General features: G+C 45.0%; 1 protein-coding gene and 1 long non-coding RNA gene across 3 annotated transcripts in view; one reads left to right on the top strand and one right to left on the bottom strand.

Moving 5' to 3' along the window:
• The window catches only part of LOC128082954 (uncharacterized), a 26,618-nt gene extending 16,605 nt beyond the window's left edge, over positions 1-10,013 (top strand). Inside the window, exon 3 of the long non-coding RNA XR_008207903.1 lies at positions 9,771-10,013. This is a non-coding gene — a long non-coding RNA (uncharacterized LOC128082954). The remainder of the gene's footprint in view (positions 1-9,770) is intronic.
• Positions 1,739-22,667, bottom strand: LOC128082948 (ATP-binding cassette sub-family A member 10-like). 2 transcript variants are annotated; one of them, XM_052687666.1, is made up of 40 exons: positions 22,484-22,667; positions 22,093-22,300; positions 20,122-20,231; positions 19,413-19,623; positions 18,849-19,007; positions 18,600-18,700; positions 17,797-18,023; positions 17,393-17,531; positions 16,860-17,045; positions 16,572-16,719; positions 15,867-16,038; positions 15,348-15,406; positions 14,828-14,938; positions 14,562-14,737; positions 14,253-14,372; positions 13,853-13,991; positions 13,544-13,634; positions 13,149-13,288; positions 12,533-12,649; positions 12,219-12,411; positions 11,306-11,472; positions 10,628-10,755; positions 10,142-10,279; positions 9,900-10,013; positions 9,471-9,641; positions 8,897-9,007; positions 8,201-8,329; positions 7,459-7,527; positions 6,973-7,064; positions 6,756-6,876; positions 6,314-6,431; positions 5,785-5,876; positions 5,247-5,425; positions 4,420-4,495; positions 4,058-4,152; positions 3,609-3,728; positions 3,329-3,469; positions 2,977-3,056; positions 2,841-2,896; positions 1,739-2,335 (listed from the first exon to the last, which is right to left on the bottom strand). In XM_052687666.1, exons 3-40 carry the CDS (start codon positions 20,221-20,223, stop codon positions 2,237-2,239), a joined length of 4,887 nt encoding a protein of 1,628 aa, XP_052543626.1. In that variant the 5' UTR covers positions 20,224-20,231; positions 22,093-22,300; positions 22,484-22,667; the 3' UTR covers positions 1,739-2,236. The 2 variants fall into 2 exon arrangements, with proteins under 2 accessions (XP_052543626.1, XP_052543627.1); XM_052687667.1 differs by lacking the exons at positions 17,393-17,531; positions 18,600-18,700; positions 18,849-19,007; ... (2 more) ...; positions 22,093-22,300; positions 22,484-22,667 and having other exon boundaries at positions 17,797-17,877.
• Between the last annotated feature and the right edge of the window lie 175 nt (positions 22,668-22,842).

Genomic DNA, 22,842 nt, shown 5'->3' with positions numbered 1-22,842 from the left:
CTGACCCTGTCCTATCCTATTTTTAGTTCTCATCCTTCCAGAGATGCTCTGGAGAAGGTTACTTGGTGGTCAGCTGAGCTGTGAGCTCTGCCCATCACAAAGCCACAGCTGCCTGCTGGACACCAGTTCTTTGTTCAGCATCACTCTATTTTATCCTCCTCCAAAGTTTGTCCTGTAGATATTTTGGAGTTTGCATCAGTTCTTTCCTTGTTCCTTGAAATTCTCAGAAATATCAGTTCTTTGTTGTTGCTCGCTTGTATTTAAGCAGAGCTGCTTCATTTCCATCTGACCCCAGCAGAATTTTGTTACTGCCTGTGCTGCAGCTGTGAGGACATCTGGAAGCCCAGCAGTTCCCACCCAGACATTCTCAATCCTCCCAGACCTTTCAGGGCAAAACGCCATCCCTGAGCTCCCAGATTTGGAGCCCATGTGTGCCTCAGTCCCCCAGTACCCAACACTGGGAAACCATCAACTAGTACTGACTTTTTTTTTTTTTTTTTTCTTCATTATTATTTTTTTTCTAGGATGAGAGGTAATGGCCTGAAGTTGTGCCAGGGGAGGTTCAGGTTGACCATTAGGAACTATTTCTTCTCTGAAAAAGTGGCCTTTTTTGTTAGCACAGCTGCCCAGGAGGTGGGGGAATCATCAGTGCTGGAGGTGCACCAGAGCTGTGGAGATGTGGCACTGAGTGAATGGTGGGGTGGGTTGGGCTTGAGCTTGGGGATCTTAGAGATCTTTTCCAGTTTCAGTGATTATATGATTCTCCCTTAAACTGAAAGATGCATATTGCTCCTTGTTGCTGCTCTGTGACGCCTGTTTGGGGCACAGTGCTTTGGGACTGGTGGTGAATGGCCCTTTGTGCAATGGGGGCATGCTGGCCACCCAGCTGCCAGCAGGGAAAATTGGAAAAAGTATAAAGAAGACATTATTAAACCTAAAAATAAATACCAATCTGCATTTCCTCCCCTTAAACAGCAAAGCAAAGTGCTCATGAACTTTTTGAGCACTTGTCCATTCCCTGCTGCTAGCTAATCTCTGTTTTGTGCAGGGCACAGAACTCCTCCCAGCGCTGGCTGTGGTCCAGGTGCTGGGAATCTCAGTCTCGTGCTGGTGATGGCACTGTCTCCATCACCCTTCTTTGTCTCCAGCTCCTGCCTGGCAGACTCAGGGCGCTCTGGGGGTCTTTTTCTTGTTAAAGAGGCGAAGGTCTGCATGTAGGGGCAGGAATGCAGAGGGGAACAGCAATGCATAGAATCACCAAGGTTGGAAAATAGATCTAAGATCATCCAGTCCAACCATTAACCCACCATGCCTGCTAACTACTAACCTGCTAATCCCTAATGTATTGCATGACTGGCTGTGATATCAAGGTGACCATGGCTTGCACAGCCCTGAATTCCAGACTGCTGCAGATATCCTCAGGACACTGGGGCTCTTCTCTTTCCCTGAGTTTACTTTCTCTAGAGCTGAATGCACAAGCAGGACTGAAGTGTCTGGGGCTTCTCATATCCTTTTTCCCAGGGGTGGGAGTAAAACCATTGTGCAAGCAGAAGGGAAATCATCTCTGAATAAGTGTTCTATGGTTGCCAGGGCATGTTTTGGAGCTGAGTGCATGATGTCTACAGGCAGAGACTGCAACACAGCCACCAGTGTATGTTATAGAAGAAGGCTTCATGTTTTCCTAAAGGGTTTTTGCTGTTGTAAATGAGCACAGGTATATAACATGAGGGCATAAGCATGTGTTCTACACAGACATTTATTGCAAAGATATAAAAATAGAGGGTAAACTTTAATAAGATGTGTTTAAAGGCATCTCTTAGTTCCATGTGTGTGGGAGATAAACTGAGGAGATGGGCAGCATGCCTGGACTTGCTGATGCACCCAGATCCACCAAGCAAAGCAAAACCTTGTCCTCAGAGATGGGGTAGGACCCACCTCTCTGCAATCCTTCCTGGTCCCTCTGCTCCAACCTGCTCTGCTTGATGGTAGCTCCCACTGGTGCAGGTACAGATTCAACAAGCAGTTGTTGGAGACTCTCTTGGGACATAACTCAGTGTAGGCACCATTGGAGTCCTGGTGAAATGCCTTCTGCATCAGAGTGCAGCCCTTGGCTGATGCTCCCAGAGAGGCAGAGCCTGATCCTCCTCCTGGTACACTGATAATGGTAGTGGATACGTGCAGTTATCACATCACTTAGGCTAATATAGAGTAATGTGTAAATGAGCATCATAGACCTTTAACTGTCCTCCTGCTGAAGTTGTTTCCATTCAAAAGGGCCATCCAAAGTGAGATCAAAATTATCCTTCTCCTGCTCTCTGGAGAGTTCCAAAAAGACCTGAATGGACAATGTGAAGTTCTGATTATTTTTTCTGGACCCTCCCTAGATTCTGTGATGCACCTTTGCAGGAGGTGCAGCTCTGCAACACCTCTCACAGGTACATGCAGTAGCTCTATGTGGGGAACACAAGCTCAGTAGCTGAAAATTCTGCTCATAGTTATATCCATGGGATGGTTTGTACTGATGGAGGGATTGGCACACATTGCTATGCTTTGCTGTCAGCCTTGTGTGAGTAATGACCACAGTGGCTGGGCCTGGGCATCATCAGGGTCATCCCTCTGTCCCCATGTGCAATGTGCCTGTCTTGGGTGACAACACACTGCCTGGGTTGTCCTGACCATCCTGCTTCCCAACAGTGGCAAAACTAAACCAAACCAAATCAAACTCCACCATTTTCCTGGCAGAGAATCCCTTACCAGCCCCCCAGGGCAGTTTCTTGCCTCTTGCTTCAGTTCTGGCCCAGACCTCACTGTGGTTTTGTTCACACCTTGAGGTCACATACCTGAGCCAAAGTATTCAAAGAGAAGCTGTACTCCTCAAGGTTGAAGTTTTGTTTGGCTGTGGAGGAATGGAAATTGAGTTGAAAACTACCTGTTGGTGTTTCACCTTTCCAAATAGTCGTCTTGCTTTGCTCTTACCTTCCTCTAGCTTGGAGAAAGACTGAGATAGGGGCAGTGCATCTTCCATTGGGACCTTGTAGACGAGCAAAGAGGGGAACCTGGAAGATAAAGAAGAAAAGGGGGCTCTTACTCTAGATTGAACTTTTGCATTCAGGAGTTTGTTACAGTGTGAGCTGGACCTGTGGATGTTTTACTGTGGGGATAGCAGCAGGGCTGGACTTGGTAACATTATTGAATTAGATCCCCTCACTGGGACTATGACACGCAGATCTCTCATTGGCAGAGATCCTGTATTTGGCCATCCCACCGGGCAGGCTTTTAGAGATGATGTAATACTGAAGCCACTGTTCATTCCCTATTTTGTATTTACCTCTCCTGACGGGCAGCGCTTGGGAAAATCCTCAAAATCTCAGCATGGAGAAGATCAGTGGTCTCTGGGTCTTTGACTTTGATTTCCAGCACGTAGCCTTTGCCAAACTTGTTCTTCAGGTACTGAATGGAGCCAATGCACCTGCAGGTGAGTCAAGAAGAATAACGTCAGTGTGAACCCACTGATGCTCCTTCCCAAATCCTACTGTTACGGGGCTCACTTCACAAAGCTCAGGGTGAGGCTGGGGGATAAACCCTATCCTAGCCTTGTTAATACCCACCTTAGCTGCCCAGCTACCATGATGGCCACGCGGTCGCACACCGCCTCTGCCTCCTCCATGTAGTGTGTGGTCAGCACGGCACCTGTCTCCTGGGTTTTCAGGGCAGCACGAATCACTTTCCTGAGGGCACAGAAGTTAAAAAAGGAGCCAACACTACCATAGAAATACCAGGCACTTGTTATCGAAGCTTTGCCCCTCTAACCCCTAAAACTACTTTTGACGCAAGTCCAATTTTGGGTTCTTCTAAACTCCAATGCAACTATCCTAACGTTTGCAACAAGGAGAACTTTTCAATGCTTTGGATAAGGAGAACCAAGAAAACAGGTTTTGTTAAAAACAATTGTGAGCAGTATTAACTGCAGGTGGGATAGAATGCTCTTTAACCAACCCTACACATCCACTCCTGGTTTCCAGCCCCCCACCAAGAAGCAGCCTGGGATCCTGCTCACCAAATGCAGCGCTGCCCATTGGGGTCCATGCCAGTCGATGGCTCATCCAGCAGCAGGACTGAAGGGTTGCCCAGCATGCACACAGCGCAGCACAGCTATGGCAGGAAGAGGGGTTGGGGTCAGACCTTCTACAGCCCCAGCACTGTGTCTCCAAGGAGCTGCAGGCAGCGCTGCATTCTTTATGAACATCAAATTTCTGATTGATAGGAGACAGACTTGGAAGGTGCAATGTGATCCTCTCCCAAGTGGTTGGGAGCACAGGTAGGTCCCACTGCTCCCAGAGGGCATTTTTCATTCATGCTATGAACATTACAGTGCTCATTGTAGGAAAAAGAAGAAAAGGGAAAAAAAAAAAAAAGCACCTTTCTGGTTATCCCAGCAGGAAGTTTTCTGGTTGGCTTTTTTAAATAGTCTTGAAGCTCCAAAGCATTCACTATTCTGTGAGAAGGAGAAAGAAAGGGAAAAGAAGTTGTCATTCTCTGCCACAGTTCTCTAATCAGAAGTTCCCAAAAGAATAAGAAAAAGGAACTTTCTTATCCCTGACTCTCTGCTCCTGTTTGATTTCAGTAAGTTGTGCTATAAAAACGTGATCAAATGCTTACAGAGCCCTTTAGACTGGAAAAGACCTCTAACATCCCCAAGTCCAACCCCAACCCACCCTATGCCTGCTGACCATATCCCCAAGTGCCACATTTCCACAGTTCTGAACACCTTCAGGAATGCTGATTCCCCCCACACCCTGGGCAGCCCATGCCAACACATCACTACTTAACTGAAGTGCAGTGAACAGACCTCAAACTCTGTTCAAAAAGCTGTCACTTGTGTCAACAGCATTATAGATCCACTCCACCTCCTGTGCCTGCTGAGTAGGCACTAAGTAAGCACCCTCCTTGTAATGCCAAACAATAAAATCAGAGATTTTAGAAATGCTTCCTATAGGTAATGTACTTTAAGGGATGGCAGTGGTAAATCCATCCCCACCAAATGCACTTAGGTAAGCTGGAGCTTTCCTTAACCCACTCACTCAATCACAGCATTTAATACAAAATCCCTTTTACATATTTGCTTCCTGAGTTTATTCCAAGGCATCTTCTTGCTCACAGAGGGTTCTGACATTCAGATTTCCTCACTACACCTTACAATGTGGAATAAACCCTTGACTGACCCCAGGACCACCCTCACCCCACACCTGTTGATGGCAGTGGCAATGTCCTCCTTGTGCACGCCCTTTACAGCAGCGTAGACCTTCAGGTGCTCGTGCACGGTGAGGTCTGGCCATAGTGGGTCCTCCTGTGGGCAGTGCCCCAGGTAGGCAAGCACGTGGTCCTGTGTCCAGCACAGCGTGGCATCTCGGCTCCTCAGCAGCACCTGCGTGATCACGCTGTGTTTCACATGTGCACAGCCACAGGTGGAAGGTTTGGAGGGAAACTATGGGCTTCACAGGGCTTTAGGGGAGGAAACCTGAGGGGTGAGGGATTGGTTTTGCAACCCTCAGATACGTGGCTCCTGAATATAATCATGGTGAGTTAGCATAGATGCACATGGTTGTTAGAGTTAGCAGCAGCTCACCATCGTTTTTATCAATGCATAATTCAATAGAACAATGTATCTGGTTAAAACTCTGATCCCTAATATTGCTTTGAAGAAAAACACTGCTTAGCTGGCCACAAGCTCTGCATTTTTAGCACGCATCCATCCCTTCCCTCCAGACTCCAGCAGCCTCCTACCTGCCCAGCCGTCGGGGTTGTCTCTCCAGCTATCATCTTGATGACTGTGCTCTTACCAGCTCCGTTGGGCCCCAGGAGTCCTAACACTTCTCCTGAAATCAGTACACAGCATTTCTTGGTAAGGCCTGCCGTTCAGCTGAGATATCAGGCAGTCTCATAACAAAAAAAAAGCTTAAAAGAGAGTATGCTAATATCAAAGATCACATACAATTATACAGATGCATGAATATGTGATCAGCCATAAATTACTTTTCAAATCTGTAGCTGATACAGTGACGTAAGTCTGAGCATCGCTTCCAGAAGCCACTGCTGAAGTGACTGCTGTAGAGGAGGTAAAGCATTTTTGGTAGTGGAGAATCAAAGGTAACTGATTGGATGTCTGTGGTGTTCAGTATCTCACCAGCCACACACTGGATGTGCCTTAAGCATGGAGCAAATGGATTCCACCTCGGTGTCACAGCTCAGATAACAGACCTGCAGAGGATTAGCTCTCTGGGTATGGTCAGAGTAAAACAGTTCCAGTTCTCACCTTTTTTAACACAGAAGGAAATATTTCTGGTGGCCATTTTCTTCTTCTTCCTAAAAACAGAACCAGCTTTCTCAATCTTATATTCCTTGTAGAGATTACTGACAATAATAACTGATTTCTGAAAGCAAGGAGGAGGAAGAAAGATCAGTCATTATACTGAATAGCATTCATCCTTCTGTAATATTTTTGCATTTTAAAAGGAAAAAACTTTAAAAGATCTGAGAATTTGAGATGCCACAAAACATTGTCTGTTTTCCACTTAAAAGGTTTCTTTATCCTAGTTGGACCCACTCTGTCCACTTGAGAGCTGGGTTTTTCCATTGAGGAATGAATAGTGCAGCCAGAGCATTCACTTGCCCTTATTAGTATTGGTGACTTTTTCTAAACCAACAGTCTTATCACTGATATAAAGCAAAAGAAGGAGAACCACACTCAGCTTTACCTCCTCCTGGCCTGGAGCTGCTATGGCATTTTTCACCGCTTCTCTTTCAGCTTTAACATCCTCATCTTCCTCTTCGGGCTCCTCGGGATGCTGATGGCTGTTCTCTTTTCTTGGGAAAATTCTACAAATCCAACAGGTTAATCTTAGCCTTTGGGCAAGATGTTGTCTTCCAAGAAAAGCAGTATGCTGGAAGTGCCTGTGGTGTGTTTATACAAACCTGAATACTGGGTCCTTTCTCAGAACTGGCCTTCCGTATTTTATCTCCAAATAACGAAGGAGGAAAATGAAAACCACAGAATGGATGTAAGGCTGAAAAAAAAGAGGTTGCCACACTGACAGACTTGCCTTCCATTCTGCCGTGGCTGAAGCTGAAAAGATGGTGGCAGAGTCATAAATTACGTGAGGGGGAAAACACAGCATGTGAAATCAAATTAGTTGCCATTTAAACACAGAGTAATCCTGAAAACTGTGAACTCTGCTATCATTCACCAGTACTGCAGAAAACACCAATGACAGAAGCATCAAGCCACCTAGACTGATTTCCTTCCCCATTTCAAAGGAAGAAAACTATTTTTTCACAGATGGGTCATCTGTCATCCACATCCCCAGGATCCTCCTTCTATGTAAGATGAACTGGCTTACTGAGGATACAGCTTGGAAGACACACATTCCTAAATAAAATTATTCTTAAATGTTTTCTTACTGCAAAGACAGCTATGAGTACGTTGTTGTTTAGGAAGCCTTCAGTTAAGTCGGAGTCTTCTATAAACATCTGTAGGAGTAAAAAAATACATGATGAAGACCTGCAATTCTTTTATATAATGGTGGATAGTGTTAAAAGGTTTAAATGCAAATAACAAATACATGGAGTATGCACAAAAGCTTCTAATTTATCCAACACATTCACCATACCCTCTTCACTTTGGGTATTCCAGTCCTACTCCAAAAAATGCTGTCCCACTCAGTAGATGCATCAGGCTCTTTTTTGGAGGGATGGTGGTTTGTCAGAAGAAAACATCTCCCTTCTTTGCTGGCCCAATAGGGAGGAGGATGGAGAGAGGGGGACGATGCAGAGGAGGGGTCCTTTTTTGGTTGAACTTTTCTCCTAATTCCCTTCTGGCACATAAATGGCTTTGCATGTAGCTGGATGGGTTTTTCTACATTCCCTGCTCTCTTTCCATGGCCACTCCCAGCTGATGTGCAGTAAAACGCTTTGGGAGCATCCATGACTCTCACTCAGTTTTCATGCAAAGTCATTTGTGCAATCTTATGTGATTGTTCAAGCCAAGGTGCTTGACTTTGCATGGGAAGAACTAAGATTGCTTACCTAACCCACAAGTCACAGTCCACGTGAACGAGAAGCAGCCCATAGCAGTAATGGACAGATGGAGAAATTCCACCTGGTCTGAAATGATTACCCAATAGATGCCAGTGCAGCCATTTACCTCCTCAATGTTGAGCATGAGGCCCAAGGGCGGATACATGGGGATCAGCAGAGACAGGAGGTAGAGTGAGATTTCGAGTTCTAGTGCGTAATCCATGATTCTGCTGATAATGAAAGTAACAAGGCATACCTACAAATGAAACAGGAGGGTTATTCAGCTATTCAAGATGGACAAGAAACATAAAGACAAGAAAGGATGAGGGTACAGGAGGTCATCATCTATCTCCGCTGCTGGTTTGGGTCATCTGGGGAATCTCCTTCCCAGGCACTGTGCTGCTTTGGTCAGAAAGAAGCAGTAAGGGATCCCGTTCTGTTCCCATCCCACTTTACACTGTCCCATCTGATCTACACAGAGTAAGGGAATGGAGCACAAATTCCCCATTGTTTTGTGTTTTGAAACTTGAGCAAGACTTTGGGGGAAGAGAGAAAGAAAGGCAGTGCTTGTAAGGATTGACCCAAACTGTGAAAAGCATCCTTATTTCCAGAACTGTGGGAGTAAAAAGCTGGGGGAAAACAGGGGGACTGCCAGAGAGCAGAACAAGGTGACAGTGATTTCTATTGATTTTTTTTGTTATAAAACACATGCCCTTATCCTTGTCCTGGATCTATAATTGGTGTTTTGACCTTTAGGTTGTCTTTAAGAACTCAAAATACATTTCTGTAAACCCCATATTGCATTATTGAGCCATATGCTTACCACTATTAGGATAAAAGACCAAAAATCACAGTTCCATCCTTTCCGAAAGAAGGAGGAGATAAAATAGATTAAGAAAATGATAGAAACTCCATAGCCAAAAACATTCATGATCTGCAGAGAAAAGTGCTTTTATTAGAGAAAATGGAGTCACATTAACAACCAGAAACCTATATACAACACTGTGGTTCAGTTTATGTAGGCATTCATTAAGATCAGGACATTCAGAAATTACCACAATTTGACTGCTTAGTGTACAGCAGTATATTAAGGCAGGATTTATTGCCTTTCTTTTCCAGCTGGGAAAACTCACATTATAAGAGGTGAAATGAGGAGAAAGGCAGTAAGGATCTGGGGACCAGGAGATATGCCAGCATTGGCTGTACCCACATATTTTCTTCCTGTCTGCTACAGTGAACTGCTGAAGTCCTGCTGTGCTCCTGCATGATTCTGTGGGGATATTCTCCAAAATGCTGCCTCTCTAAACATTGCTGCTGTCTCAGCTAGCCCTCCTCTTGCTGGAAGTATTACCCAAATCCCCCCTTAGCAAACCAGTGGTCACTAGAACAGGACTCACCAGCAAGAAGAAGCTGCTGAAGGTCCCAGACACTCCGTTGCTAATTGCAAACTGTAACCCAAACATGGAGAAGAGAAGGAGCCAGCAGAATGGGACATCCACCAGTGCCTGCCCACACCAGTATGCCGAGGGGAAGAGCCCCGAGACCCGCAGCTGGGCACGAGCTCCTGTCTGGAAGGAATGTGTTGGCCATAGGAACAGTTCTGGGGAGTGAAAAGCTAATAAAGCTCATAAAAATCTATTCCAGTATTGCAGTATTTGTAATACTGGTACTAAAATCCAATGTTTTTTGTCTTTTAGCAGTATACGCTGGCTGCAAAGCTGGCCATACAGAGGAAAGCCTCAAGATGCCATACTCAGACGGCCCCATGGCAATACAGTTGTGACTCTTCTGCTTATATAGGATTTGCTGCATCTCAATGAATTTACCTTGTAGTCCTGCAGAGAGCCCATTGCAAAGTGAGGAGGGAAACCTGGGAACAGCAGCAGCATGTAGATAAGGTAGAAAGAGACAAAGGAATCCCAGTATTGTGAATTATCTGTCTGAAAACAGAAGAACAAAACATTTGTAGAAAACATCTACAGTCCAGTGGCTAGATGCTACAGTTCATTTCATAGCATTTCTTGCAGTAAAAAAGAACTTGAACTGTCTCTCAGTCTGTGACACTTACAGAATGAAAAGGGTGGCTCCAGATCCGGATGTGTGCAGTGGAATTGAAAGCTCTCAGCAGAGCATTGCTGATGATGTTCACAAGCACCGGGAAGCAGTTGATGGCCTCCATGTGGCAAAAGATGGTAAACCTGTAGCTCTTCAGAGAGCAAGAAACCAGGATGAAAATTCTTGGCCAGGAGAATTCAGGCCTAAAATAATAGCTGTCGCTTATGCCTTTTGTGCAAACAGCATGTAGAAAATCTGTATAACTGTGCTACACACATGGAATTGTCAAATGGCTTGAGCTGGGAGGGACCTCAAAGGTCATCCAAGTGGAGGAACAGAATCATAAGGTCTCCTCTAGCATGTAGGTTACTGGTTAAAACACTCACTAATCTTTATCCCTGTGGGCTTGATGCAATAAAGGTTCAGTATAGCTGGATGGATCTTGTTTAATTAGTGCACTGTTAGGAAGAAATGTTAGGATGGGAGCAGAAGTCCTCACCTGGCCTTCACGAGATACTTTAATGGCCCCATTGTATTTCAGCTCCTCTGTGATATTTTCCTTGTTTGTAATTTCCACGGCGAGATCTTGGCTCTCAAGGGCGTGGATGAAGTCCTCAATGCCGGAGCCTGGTGCCAAAGCCAAAAGCAGAGAAATCGTAATAGTGAGAAACAAAAGAGTCTTTGACTGTTTATTTTTTTGAATCCACGACCACTAAACGTAACCAGAGAAAGTCTAATGACTGTGAAAGCCAGACAGCACGTATGGATTGGATCACTGCACAGTAATTTTAGTAATATTAATGGATGACGGCTTCAGTGACTGAAACATTGCTTTTTTTCCCCCCTTTTATTCCTTCACTGAGTTGCAAATGTCTTCTCCTGATGATGGTCTGACAAAGCCAACAGTATCAGTCTCTGGCAAAATAACATGAAGTAGCATCTGCTAAAGGGAATGTCGAAGATAGATTTCTGGAAGGAGACTGTTAAAATGAGCAGGATTAATTCTGAAAGAGCAGAAACCATTTGGGTGGAGGTCAGGTCTTGAGGCAGGGGAAGAACGGGATCCCCTCTCATCCCCCTGCTGGTCTCTTTCCATGTCACTGCTTTAGTATGTCATCTACTGAAGCATCATCAGGCTTCATTTTCAGCCCATTAAGTCATGAGGAGCCCAGCTCACCCGTGCTGTTGAGCACCAGCAGGTTGGTGGTGTCAGCGTGAGCCCTGGTCCGCAGGGGCAGGAAGTACCGTGATGAGCACAGCTCCCAGGCACTCATGCTCTCCCAGACAGTTGTCAGTGACACTTGCAACATCAGGGGGAGCAGGAAAACCACATAGAGCAACAAACTGCATGGAGAGAGAGATGAATAAACACTTTGAAGAGAGGTATTTTGCAGATTGGGATTACGGATTGGGAACGATAGACTATCTCAGCACGTCCCTTCCATTTCTTGTGTCCCATCTGGAAATGTCAGCATGGCAGACCAAAGACCAGTGGGGTTAAATGAGTTCAGACACCGACAGCATTAAAGAAGTACTAAAAAAAAGTAATAATTTAAATGGAAGTCTGAAAGCAATATTTTCCTTCCTTGGCCTGTACGTATTAGTTCATTTTAAAACTGCTTTCCACACCTGAAATAAAATTGTTCCTAAACATTCAGAAAGTAAATGGATTTCCTTTGTGTAATTTACTCAGTGTAGGAATGAAAATGCACAGAAGGTATCGAATATCAAAATTGTAAAGAAGGGGAAGGGAGGAAGGGAGGAAGGGAGGAAGGGAGGAAGGGAGGAAGGGAGGAAGGGAGGAAGGGAGGAAGGGAGGAAGGGAGGAAGGGAGGAAGGGAGGAAGGGAGGAAGGGAGGAAGGGAGGAAGGGAGGAGAGGCATTTGTGTTTGTGGCAGATTTAATATTTACCAGCAATGGAAAACAAGCTGCTTTTCTCTTCCCTGAGTGCAGATTGTCAAGATCATTCATAGCCAAGACCTGATATCAGTTACTCCAAATGCTCATGTGAACAGGGCTATGAAGATCATCCCCCTCCTGTGACTGCCCCCAGCTCCAGGTCTACACAAGGGCATCCCTTTTATACTCACATGGAGAGGAGGTTCTTCACCGAGCTCTTGAACTTTAGCAAGCGCACCCATGCCACGGCAGAGACCTGCTGCCTCCAGAGTGCCCAGCAGCTGACTGTCATCCTCTCAGTGTCTGAGAGCAGCAGGGAGCCTGACTCCATCTCCTCTGGGCTCCGTGCTCCTCCTTCTGCCCGCTCCCCAGGGACACACTTATCTGCAGAGAGTTTTCCACATGCTGTTATGTCTGAAACCAGCTTCTATACAGCGATGTTGGGGTGGTTGTAAAGCAGCTGCTGTCTTGACTGAGGGCTGTGTGTTGGCAGCCACAATTGTACCTTCTTGGTCCACTGCAGCTTCTTCCAGTCTCAGGAAGACATCCTCCAGGGTTGTCATACTAACTCCATAATTGATGAGTCCCAGGTGAGAGCAGCTGTCGAGGCCTCTGAACAGATCTGTGTGACAGAGGTATGGGCAGTGCCACCAAGGTGCCAAACACAAGCATGACTACAGACCAGACTTTGGAGAGGTGAAGTCAAACAGAGTGGGGTATCTCCAGTCATAGGGAAAATAGCAAAGCAATAACTGCCAGCAAGCAGGGTGTTTGGAGGGAACCCCAAACTGCCAGATTCACAGTTCAGTGAAAATTTCATAGAATGAATCACAGAATCAAAGAATGGGTTGGGTTGGGAGGGACCTTGAAGATCACCTAGTTCCAACCTCCTGCCATGGGCAGGTTTTTCTGTTTAGCATCAACATTTCAGGCAGCAGGGCTATGGGACTGCCAGACTGATGGCCACAACTGCTGCAGCAAGTATGGGGTAGTGGCCATTGCATGCAACGATTTAATAGTCTTCATGAGATCCTTGCAGAAGTTCCTCATTTCTCTTTCCTCATGTATATTTCAGTTTCCCTTTTCTATGGACAATTCTGAATTATTTTCATAACCATTACCTGGGAATTTATTCACGTTTTCTAATGGCAGTTTATATCTCAGCTCGTATTGACCGTGTCCCAAGAGCATGACACTGGGGATGTACTGCTTAACCAGAGATGTCACCTTCTCTACATCACAAGAATCACTGACATGGATCCTGTTCAATTGAAAGGAAAAAGCAAATGGTCAGTATTGAAAACTAAACAAACAGCAAATGAAATGGAAGCAAGACTGTATTTGCTAGGATGCATCAAATTGTACTTCATTCCTTACTCTGGAGTAAATTACACCTTCAGCTAGTTCAACTGAATGTGAATTCAGCTCATTGTGCAGTTTTGAATTTCCTTTTTAAGTCATCTTAGTGGATTCATGCCTATTCCCAGACCCTGGTCGGTACAGCTGAAGTGCATACCTTAAGTGATAGCCGATCCCCCACTTCTTTTTCAAGAACAAAGAGGAGCCAACACACTTCAGCCTCCCACATGAGATAAAAGCCTTGCGGTCTACAGAGAAAAAAAAAAGCACAAGAAGATTTTAAACTGTAGAGCAGTGATTTCATCTTTTTTTCCCTACATATGGACCTCCCACGGGCAGTTCAGTGGTATTTTGTATTTTTCTGAGGGTAGATCCCACGATCCAAATTTTCATCCCAGGTTGATTGGCCCAGAAAAGGACTTCCAGATGCAGGGATGCTCTGCAGGGATGCTGAGCCTCTGCTTACCCGCGAGGATGTCGGCCTCATCCATGAACTGGGTACTGAAGAGGATCACCCGGCCATCTCTGTGCTCCTTGAGGAGGCTCCACACCTGGTGTCGGGAAAGAGGATCCAGGCCCGCCGTTGGCTCATCCAGGAGCAGCACCTGCACACGGGATGAGATCAGACATTCCCAATGAAGGAATGGTTGCACGGCTTGTGGGGTTGGTGTTCCCTGAGAGCCTCAGGTCCTGGAGACAAGAGCCAGGCCATCTGGAGTGCAGGAGCAACCGCTCTGGGCACTGCTCAGGGGACTCGGCTTTAAACTAGATGTGCAAAATTAAGGTAAAGAATTTACCATCTTTCTGGAATAACACTGGCCACCTTAAAATTACTGAATATTCTGTATATTACAGAGCTGCTTTACCTGCGGGTTTCCAAGCATGGCTATCCCAATGGATAACTTCCTTTTTTGCCCACCACTCAATTTCTCAGCTTGAGTGTCTTGCACGCTACTGATATCCAGCAGTTCCAACATGTTCTGCACCTAAAATAAACACAAGAAAGCCCATTCCCAGAAGCATCTGTCTGTCCTTTGTGAACCACAAAAGAGGTGTGGCTGGCACCAAATAAGTGATTTCTAAGGGTATGCTGGGTTGCTTCGGGTGAACCAAGGTTAGCTTGCTTTGGGTGCACCAAGGCCACAGGCTCACATTACAGAGGAACTTGCACTTACCTCTCGCTCTACCTCTTTGGATTTGATGCCCTTGATCTCTGCAAAGGTTTGCAAATTTTCTTTCACCGTTAGGACTTCGAACTGCGCATTGAACTGTGGGCAGACACCGACCATCTCTCTGATCTCTTCCCTGTCTCCTATCTCTGACAGCTTGTAGTCATAGATGGTTGCAGAGCCTGTTTATACAAACGCATGTGATAACAGGGAACAAGCTGGGCTTTGCAGCTTTGAAGCTCACTCATTTCAGCTTACCAGTCCCAGCCTACCTTCAGAAGGCAAAGTCAGCCCGCTGAGCACATTTAACAGGGTTGTCTTTCCAGCTCCACTGTGGCCGAGCAAGGCAGTGATTTGACCCTCGTAAATATTTAAAGTCAAACCTAAAACACAAACAACATCAATCTGGGGCAAAAAAAACCAGGTTTTACTTCTCTCTGTTCATTGTCAAAGGCAAGGCATGTCCAGAAATATAAGAACTAAGTAGCAGTAATTAGTCAGAAGTCCTTTAAGGAAAATTGAGGAAATATTCTGCAAAACTAAAACTGAAGGCAGAAGAAGCTGCTCTGGAATTAGCTGAAAAGACATAAAAAAGCTTTCTTATTCTCTTTACTTTTTGAAGGAATGGAAAATCAGTGGGTATAAAGTGAATAAAGTAGTAATCAGTTGCATCAATATTTTGGACAATTTTTCAAGCAATGCAAGTATTGTTTTCTTTCTTTGATCATCTGAAACATGTGCAGAGCTGTGAATCTTCTCCTTTAGTAGAAATTAATATCACAGCTTTCATACCTCTCAAGGCTTCTGTCTTCTTGTCTTTCTTTTTGTATGTTTTTTTAATATTGTGGAGCCTAAAAAGGAAGGAAAGGCAGACATTATTTCAGCGCCCTTTCAAGTGTCCTTTCTTTAGGTGCCCTTTCTTATTCTTACGGGTCTGAATTCAAAATGACAGAAATGGCATGGGAAGTGTGAGTTTGAGTGCTCTGTGTACAGATGTGGACACATCCACCTGGCACATGCTAACTGGCACCAAGCCTTGCAAAGACAAGGCCAGCCCCATTGCGACAGGTGGCCCCTCTGCAACAGGCTGCCCTCCAGGTTCTCCTTGTTGTCTGTAATGGCAATTGACCAAAGTCCGTGGCAAAGTAAACAGCAGAGAGTTTACGGGGACCTGAATTCTCTATTTATCACATCAACATTTTACTCTCATGTAAACAAAACCATGTGAAGATGGAAGCAGAGCTGATGGCAACATGGTGCCAGCAGGAGTGTTGATCCAAGCTACCGAACAGCACGATCCTCAGTTCCAACCTGATGGCCTCCTTCCCCCTGAACTCGAGGGGCACCAGCTCCACATCGTCTCCTGAGGGCTCCTCAAGGCTCCCAGCACCTCTGTGTCCTTCCCCAGGAAAGCCCCTCCTGCTCCGCATCCAATACGAGGGTTTCAGGCAGAAAAGTGGTGGGGCTGGGATGCCGTATTTTCCTGGCATGGCAGCGTAAAAGATGGTGTGTCATTAACTGAAGGCACCATCAGAATGCCATCCTGTGGTAAATACTTCTGAAAACTACCTGTCTGCCTCGAAATTGGTGCTCTGTCCCGTTAAAAGGTTGGGGAATTTTCATCAGTGTGCACAGGAGTTGGGTTAAGTAGCACGAGAAGGTGGCTTCAAGGCACTTTCCAATGAATTTCATCATTTATATAATAATTTAATATAGTGCCCATCATAAAATAACCCTATTTTTCTCAAGAACAGTTCAGTGACAGTGTAAGTAAAAATAGAAGGGAAAACAAAATACTAAATACTTCATTGCCTTTGATCTGGGAATTACCAGAACATCTCAGGGATATAAAAGTCCCTCAGAGGTGTAATATTTTCTTTTTCAGTCCAAAATCTATTTTGGTTGATGCAGGCAAGGGAGAAGCCCATTGTTTCTGTGAGGAACTATCACATAAAATCCATATAATTCAAAAGTAAAAGGGAGGAAAGTACAGGTATAAGCATAAGCCACACTTACCCTGCAGAACTTTGTCGAAGTAGACAGCTAACAGCATGTACAAGACCGAGTCAAAGGTCAGTATAATGTAGGTTGAAAGTAAAAAGTATGATTCCTCCATGATGTTAGAAAAAGAGAAACCTATTCCATATCTTTCCAAACTGAAAATCTGAAACAAAGGGCAAAGTAGAAGGATTTTCATGCTGAAAAATTATGCGAGTGACATCGAGTTATGGATGCTGTTAACTTTTTTAATCCCCAAACCTCCTATTCCATTGACCCACTGACTGTTGAGATGATGCCCCATACCTTCGCAATGCCAACATTGAATGCAAAAGGACAAAAGAGGCTGAGAAACCACTTCAAAGGTTCTGGAAGGTTTTCTATCAGCACTGAGAGGCTCAGACAGCCGAAGAGGAAGGTGATGAGGAACCCCAGGGAGCCCACAAGTTTGGATGTCCTCAGGAGGGAGCAGAGCATGAAGACCAGGTGGACCTGTAAGAACAGAAATGTCCTTCAAGCTCTGGAGGAGATAAGTATCCTTAACTAGCAGTAATGCCTCTTGCCAGGCAAATAGGTCTCTGGTGAGCTGGGGCTGTGTAATAAAATATGACAGAAGTCCTTTCTCAGTGGGTAGACCTGAGTTGCAATCGGGTCTGTTACAGCCAGCCTACAACTCAAACTACTCACTGAGGCAGGAAACCCACTCAGCTTTTTCACTTCGTGTGGCCAAACACAAATACAACCCTGACCACAGTGCTCATGCCTCTGGAGCAATGTTTATGCTCATCAAAACATCAGTAAACCATGCAGTGAGAAAATCTCTCTCAAATCTGACTTACACATGCAAGGCCATACAGGAAAAACAGCAGTAGGATGGCAGAGAAGCTGCTGGTGTAGAAACTCTCCTGCACCACCAGGGCAGTCAGCAGGCAGGACAGGATCAGCACATAGATGGCATACAGCAGGCTCCAGGAGAGCCTGGAGGTGGAGAGCTAGTGTTATCTGGCTGTGTAATGTTGTTGCAGAGTCATTTAGATGGCAGAACCATTTTTAATTAAAGCATCACCTATTTCCCAGAGCGAACCCAACCATATCTTATGCAGAGCAGAGAGCATGGCCCACTTTAGGAAGTTCCCAAAGAGGAATGGCCATGTTCAGCCCTTTTGGTTTGTCCTTAGAGTAGTCAGAAACCCATTTAATTTAACATATTATGAAAGTGCCCAGTAGTTAAAAAGGAACTCACCAAAATGCCATATCGTGTAGTCCCATCAACTTCATCAATACTTTGAGCTGCTTCTTTTCTCTTACAACATTCACAGATAAGAAATACATGAATGAAGAGAAGCACATCACAATAGTAATCATGAAATAAATGTACTCTAATGTAATTGAGGAGATGACACTCCGGGACTTTGCACGCACGCCAGCAATTGTTCTCATTTCTTCCCAAACAGAATGATTTGCCACCACCTAAAGGAATTCAAGGTCGAAATATTAACATTCAGTTTATTTTCTACAGTGAGCTGTGGCCATACAACGAATCTTCTGATTCATCTGACATAGAATGCCTTTTTAATATGACTTGTTAATGCAGCCTTATAGACATCAGGGGGTCATGCAGTAAAGTCTAACGTGAATGGCTCGGTTGGACTCCCTCCATCATCTATCAAAGCCAACACACCCAGCAGCTGTTTGTGCTACCCAAGAATTGCCTTTTCCACGACACCTGGGAAATACACTTAACCAAGCAGTGGCGTTGCGTTTGGTTCCCAGCCTTCAGGAATAAATGCAATTTTGAAGAGAAACGAAAGTCAGCACAGCGCTTCAAAATGAAATCAAAACCCAGCTTCTTCTGCAGGAAACTGCTGATCCTACCCAAGTCCCTGCTGTCACTGCCAATAATACTCAGGAAGTATTTACTTCTTCTGGAGAGGTTTTCTGACAAGCTCATCCCTTGTTATTGTCACAGAAAAATTTGTCTTTCCTCGATAGAAAGATATGTATCTTTTAAAAGGAGATGTACTGAGGTTCATAACTATTATTTACCTCTATAATAGCTGCATCAATGCTGGACTGCAGGGACAGGAAACCTTGGTACCAGTACTTGGGGCTCTCACAGTAGGGCTCTGAGTAATTGTAACAGGTATCTGCAGGGATGGAGAAAAAGGGCATCACTCATACACACACAACTGATTTAATAGAAAAGGAAAACAAGATTAAGATCCTTTGCAGGAACCAATAGTGTAAAAAAAACAAAAAAAGAGTATCAAACAGCATCAGAAAACAGCTGGGTACCTATGTATTCAAGGTTTTCATTTGGAAAAACCACGTTCTCAGCAGAAAACCGGAGGTGATAGGAGAAGTTGTTTTTAAATACAACTCCTATAATCTCTTTATTCAAAATCCAGGCTTCCTCCAAGGCCCTCTCGGTGTCCAGTGCCTCCAGTTTTATCCCTGGGATTTAAAAGACGAAATATTGCAATGAGTTTCTGTTGCAATGCAAAACACAAGCTGTGGGTGTAGATCTTGCTTTGCTGAGGTTGCACCTGCCCTCTCAAGTTGTCATTACTGGACAGGGTGCATCTGTGGCCCCCCTAAATACTTCACACTGAGAAGTGTACCTGGAAATAAGTGAATGGATGTGAGTCAGTGGTATTATTCACTACACTGTGAACATCAGGCCAGGTAGAGTTTTAAGGTGCAAAATTATAGAATAATAGAATCCTAAAGGTTGGAAAAGATAATAAGATCCTCTCTAAGATCCTGCAGCCCAATCTCAACCTGTCTCAACTTAAACACAAACATGTGTATGAAAGGTTGAATAACACCAAAGACAAGCATTTAAAAGATAAATCATACCTGTCATCACAGACTTTGAGGCCACTGTGTTCATGATGTGCCTGGTGGCTGCAGTGACGGGTGTGAAAGCAATGGTGACTCCGGTGGCATTGTAGGCAGGATCATCCAGCTGCCCCAGGTGGCTGTGTGGCACCTCAGGGTAGGGGATGTACATCATGAAGTTGCTCACTATGAACATCAGTGGCAGGAAGAGCAGGGACAGCATCCACTCCTGGGTGAGGGGAGTAGAAAAGGGGATTTAATGCTAGAGCAGTAGAGGAGCATCTCTGTTGGATCAGGGTAAACAAGGCACTGAGTTGCATTGGTTTCTTGGTCAGTGACTGACTAATGAGGTTGTTGTGTTGTGTAAATCTCCTCAGAAATTTACTCTGCCTGGAGAACCCATCTGTGCTCTTCCATGTCATCCAAAAGACAAATATACCAGATGAAAAGGTAAATGTGTTCATTCCCAGTCGGTCCCGATTGGCTTGGGTGGCCCGAATATCCAAGAGACGACGACAACATGATCAGCCAAAATCCCCAAAATAGATACGTGTAGTATTAACGTGCTGTAGGCTTCACACCAAGTGTTGGAGCAACTCTTGGCCGTGGTACAAACTGAGCATTTGAAATGGACTTTAACACTGCAGAAAGAGGTGGAGGTATAGAGGAAGGCAGAGATTAAACCATCTTCAGGGGCCACTTCACGGTTTGTTTTTTTTTAACCTACCTGAAAACTCTGCATTTTCATCCTCCATTTGATAAGCACATTTTTCCACAAGAGAATTTTAGTTTGCTGGAACACACTCAAATTTCTCTGACGTCTCCTCATCTTTCTACCTAGAAAAATAGAATAAATTAATTGCTTTCAGATACAACAATGCTAAAACATCAGTGACTGTTTTTATTTGCACAGCATTTGCTTGTCTGCCAGAAACACTCTTTCCTTTCCCTGAGAAGGAGCCGAAGCCATTTGGTCCTTGACTCTGTCCTGCACCAGAAGCCACTGTTGTCATCAGTGCGTTCCTCATCCTTGCAGCTCAGCACTATGACACCAATTATAATCCAGATTTCTTCCATGCTTTAGCATGGTAAGGCTGGGAGGAGTTAACTCAGTAATACAAAAGGGAAATCAGACTGCATGACCTAATTGGTTTGGGTGGCCTGAATATCCAAGAAGTGACAAAAATATAGTTGAGTAAAATCAACAGATTCTAGTCGCATGTGATTTCAGCGTGCTTTAGGCTTCACACCAAGTGTTGAGAAATTCTTGGCCACGGTACAAGCTGAGCTCAGGCAGAAAACAGAATCAACTGAAGGCAACTGGGAGCTACGAGAGAACAAATTCTTGGAAGTGCTTTCATGGAGCTCCTCATGGGGAGCAGCAGAGAAAAAGCAACCATGAGTGTGCAGTGGTGGGTTACCCCATAAGATCTCGCAACATCCTCAAATCTGTGGTCAAAGCAAAACAGTGATTGTTTCCTGGATGACAACCAACACTCGTATGGAGCCTTAAAGAAGCAAGGCGTAGCGTGCGTTGTCAGAGTAGCGCTGCAGAACAGATGTGTCCGTGTTAACCATCAGGAAAATAGTCATGGGTAACTGAAGTGAGTGAAAGGACAAAGCACCCAAATGTGAAAGGGAAACCAAACTCCCACAGCCAAACTGCTCTGCTGCTGAAGTACACTTCCAGACCATGGTTTCTTGGTCTTCTGTACGTGAATTCTCAGGTGCAGCTTTAAGAGCACATAGAAAACAAACCCTTCCAAAGCTCCTAATACACTCTGGGGAATGATGCCTCACAGTGCTGACAGTCAAGGCGCAGCTTATCTTCTTCAAATATTTATATTCACTTTACCCCTTCTCTTATTATCCTCCACTTCACCCACATGGATGTTTGATATCAGCCAACTTCAGGGATGTGCCCAGACCAAGGATTGACCACGCTCTGCTGGGGTGACACAATGGCATCAAACACTCAAACAGCTGCAACAAACTGTGTTACCTCTGTGGGACACTTTGGGACAGTAGGGACAGGAATCTGCTATTTGACCATCACACTCTGAATGGATTCTTGCGCCGCAGAATCCCTCACAAAGCATATAAAATATGAATTTAGCTTGTTATGATGATCTCTAGGCTTCCTTGAGATGGTGAAGCCAACCTACACTTGGACAAGCTGACACACAGCCAGAGTTCCAGCTTCACACCCAGGAGATTGCAGTGGGATGAAGAGCTGGCCACTGGGTCCCACTGCAGATGTCCCAAGTGTCCCCTCCCCACCACCCCCAGCTCTGCCTGGTCCCAGTCAATCTCAGTGGTAATTTCTAGGAGTGAAAGACAATTTTCTTTTTTTTAGTTCCATCTTTAGCTTACTTTGCTCCTATGTGTGTTGGATGCCCTAAAATATTAAACGTAGCTGAATCGTACCATGTTCTCCTAGAAAAAGGAACTGCCAGAAATACACCTCTGCTGCAAACAGAACTCCTTTTGCTCTATATTAGAGGTTAAAATGCCTCTGTTATGCTTACAATGCCAATAAATTTAATCCCAATCTTAACTGAGCCTGTTCCAAGGCACCCATTGACCCATCTTCCTGCATCCGTGTTCACCCAACATTATTTATGCTTAATTACTGAGTGCTTTCATCTCTCTGAAGTACTGTTTTTCTCTTGTTTTAAGAAGAATGCTTGAGCCTTACCTTAATGGGAGGGTTTGACAGGGATCCAAAGCTCTTGCACTCTGTGCAATGCACCTCTGGATGTGGGGCTGCCGGGGAGATTCTGGCCAGTGGTTGCAGCTCTGCTCGGAGCCCTTCTCTTCACACAACCACTCCTTCACGTGGACATTGCTGCCAAAAGGCACTCCTCACGCCATCCCTCACTTCCCCCCCTTCCTCTTTGGCAGAGCTTCAGATTTATTTACGTTATAAAAAGCAAACAGAGCGTATTGTTGTGGAGTTGTCCAAGCAGATTTCATTGAAGAAAAAAAAAAAAAGAAAAAAAAAGAAAAAGGAAAAAAGGTTACTCAGGAAATTCTTGAATCTCAGCCAAGAGAGGAAAATTCAGCCCAACAATAAGCCATACACTCACCCTTTATCTGGCAAATCCTTACGCTTCTCAGCACAGAGAATTCAACTGAGCTACTCCAGCACACTGTTGCAGGAGGGAAGGTCGCCGTTTCCTGACATTGGTTTTCTTTGCAAACTCAACGCACCGAGTCCCGGTGTAAGAAGAGCAGCGAAGTGCTGCCACCTGGATGGGGAACAGCCCTTTGCATTACAAAGCTTCTTGCAAACGTTTAAATCAAGTGGGACTGACAGCGGGCACGCTTTGCTTTTGTCCTGCCTGGGGCTGAGCTGCGGAACTCGTCTGCCCCGCGGCGGCGGTGGGATGCAGGAGCTGGGATGGGACAGAGGCAGGGATGTTCCCTCTGCTTTAGCGTTTAAAAG

Source organism: Tympanuchus pallidicinctus, unplaced genomic scaffold, assembly GCF_026119805.1.
Source record: "Tympanuchus pallidicinctus isolate F22 unplaced genomic scaffold, pur_lepc_1.0 scaffold23, whole genome shotgun sequence".
NCBI classification, from domain to species: domain Eukaryota; kingdom Metazoa; phylum Chordata; class Aves; order Galliformes; family Phasianidae; genus Tympanuchus; species Tympanuchus pallidicinctus.
This window is presented reverse-complemented; position numbering and strand designations above follow the sequence as displayed.

Coding starts and splice junctions, on each gene's coding strand:
- LOC128082948 (XM_052687666.1), bottom strand. CDS start 20,223: ATGAGGAGACGTCAGAGAAATTTGAGTGTGTTCCAGCAAACTAAAATT. Junction 19,624..20,121: donor TGAAAATGCAGAGTTTTCAG/GTAGGTTAAAAA, acceptor CCCCTCACCCAG/GAGTGGATGCTGTCCCTGCT. Junction 2,336..2,840: donor CTTTGAATACTTTGGCTCAG/GTATGTGACCTC, acceptor TTGTCCATTCAG/GTCTTTTTGGAACTCTCCAG.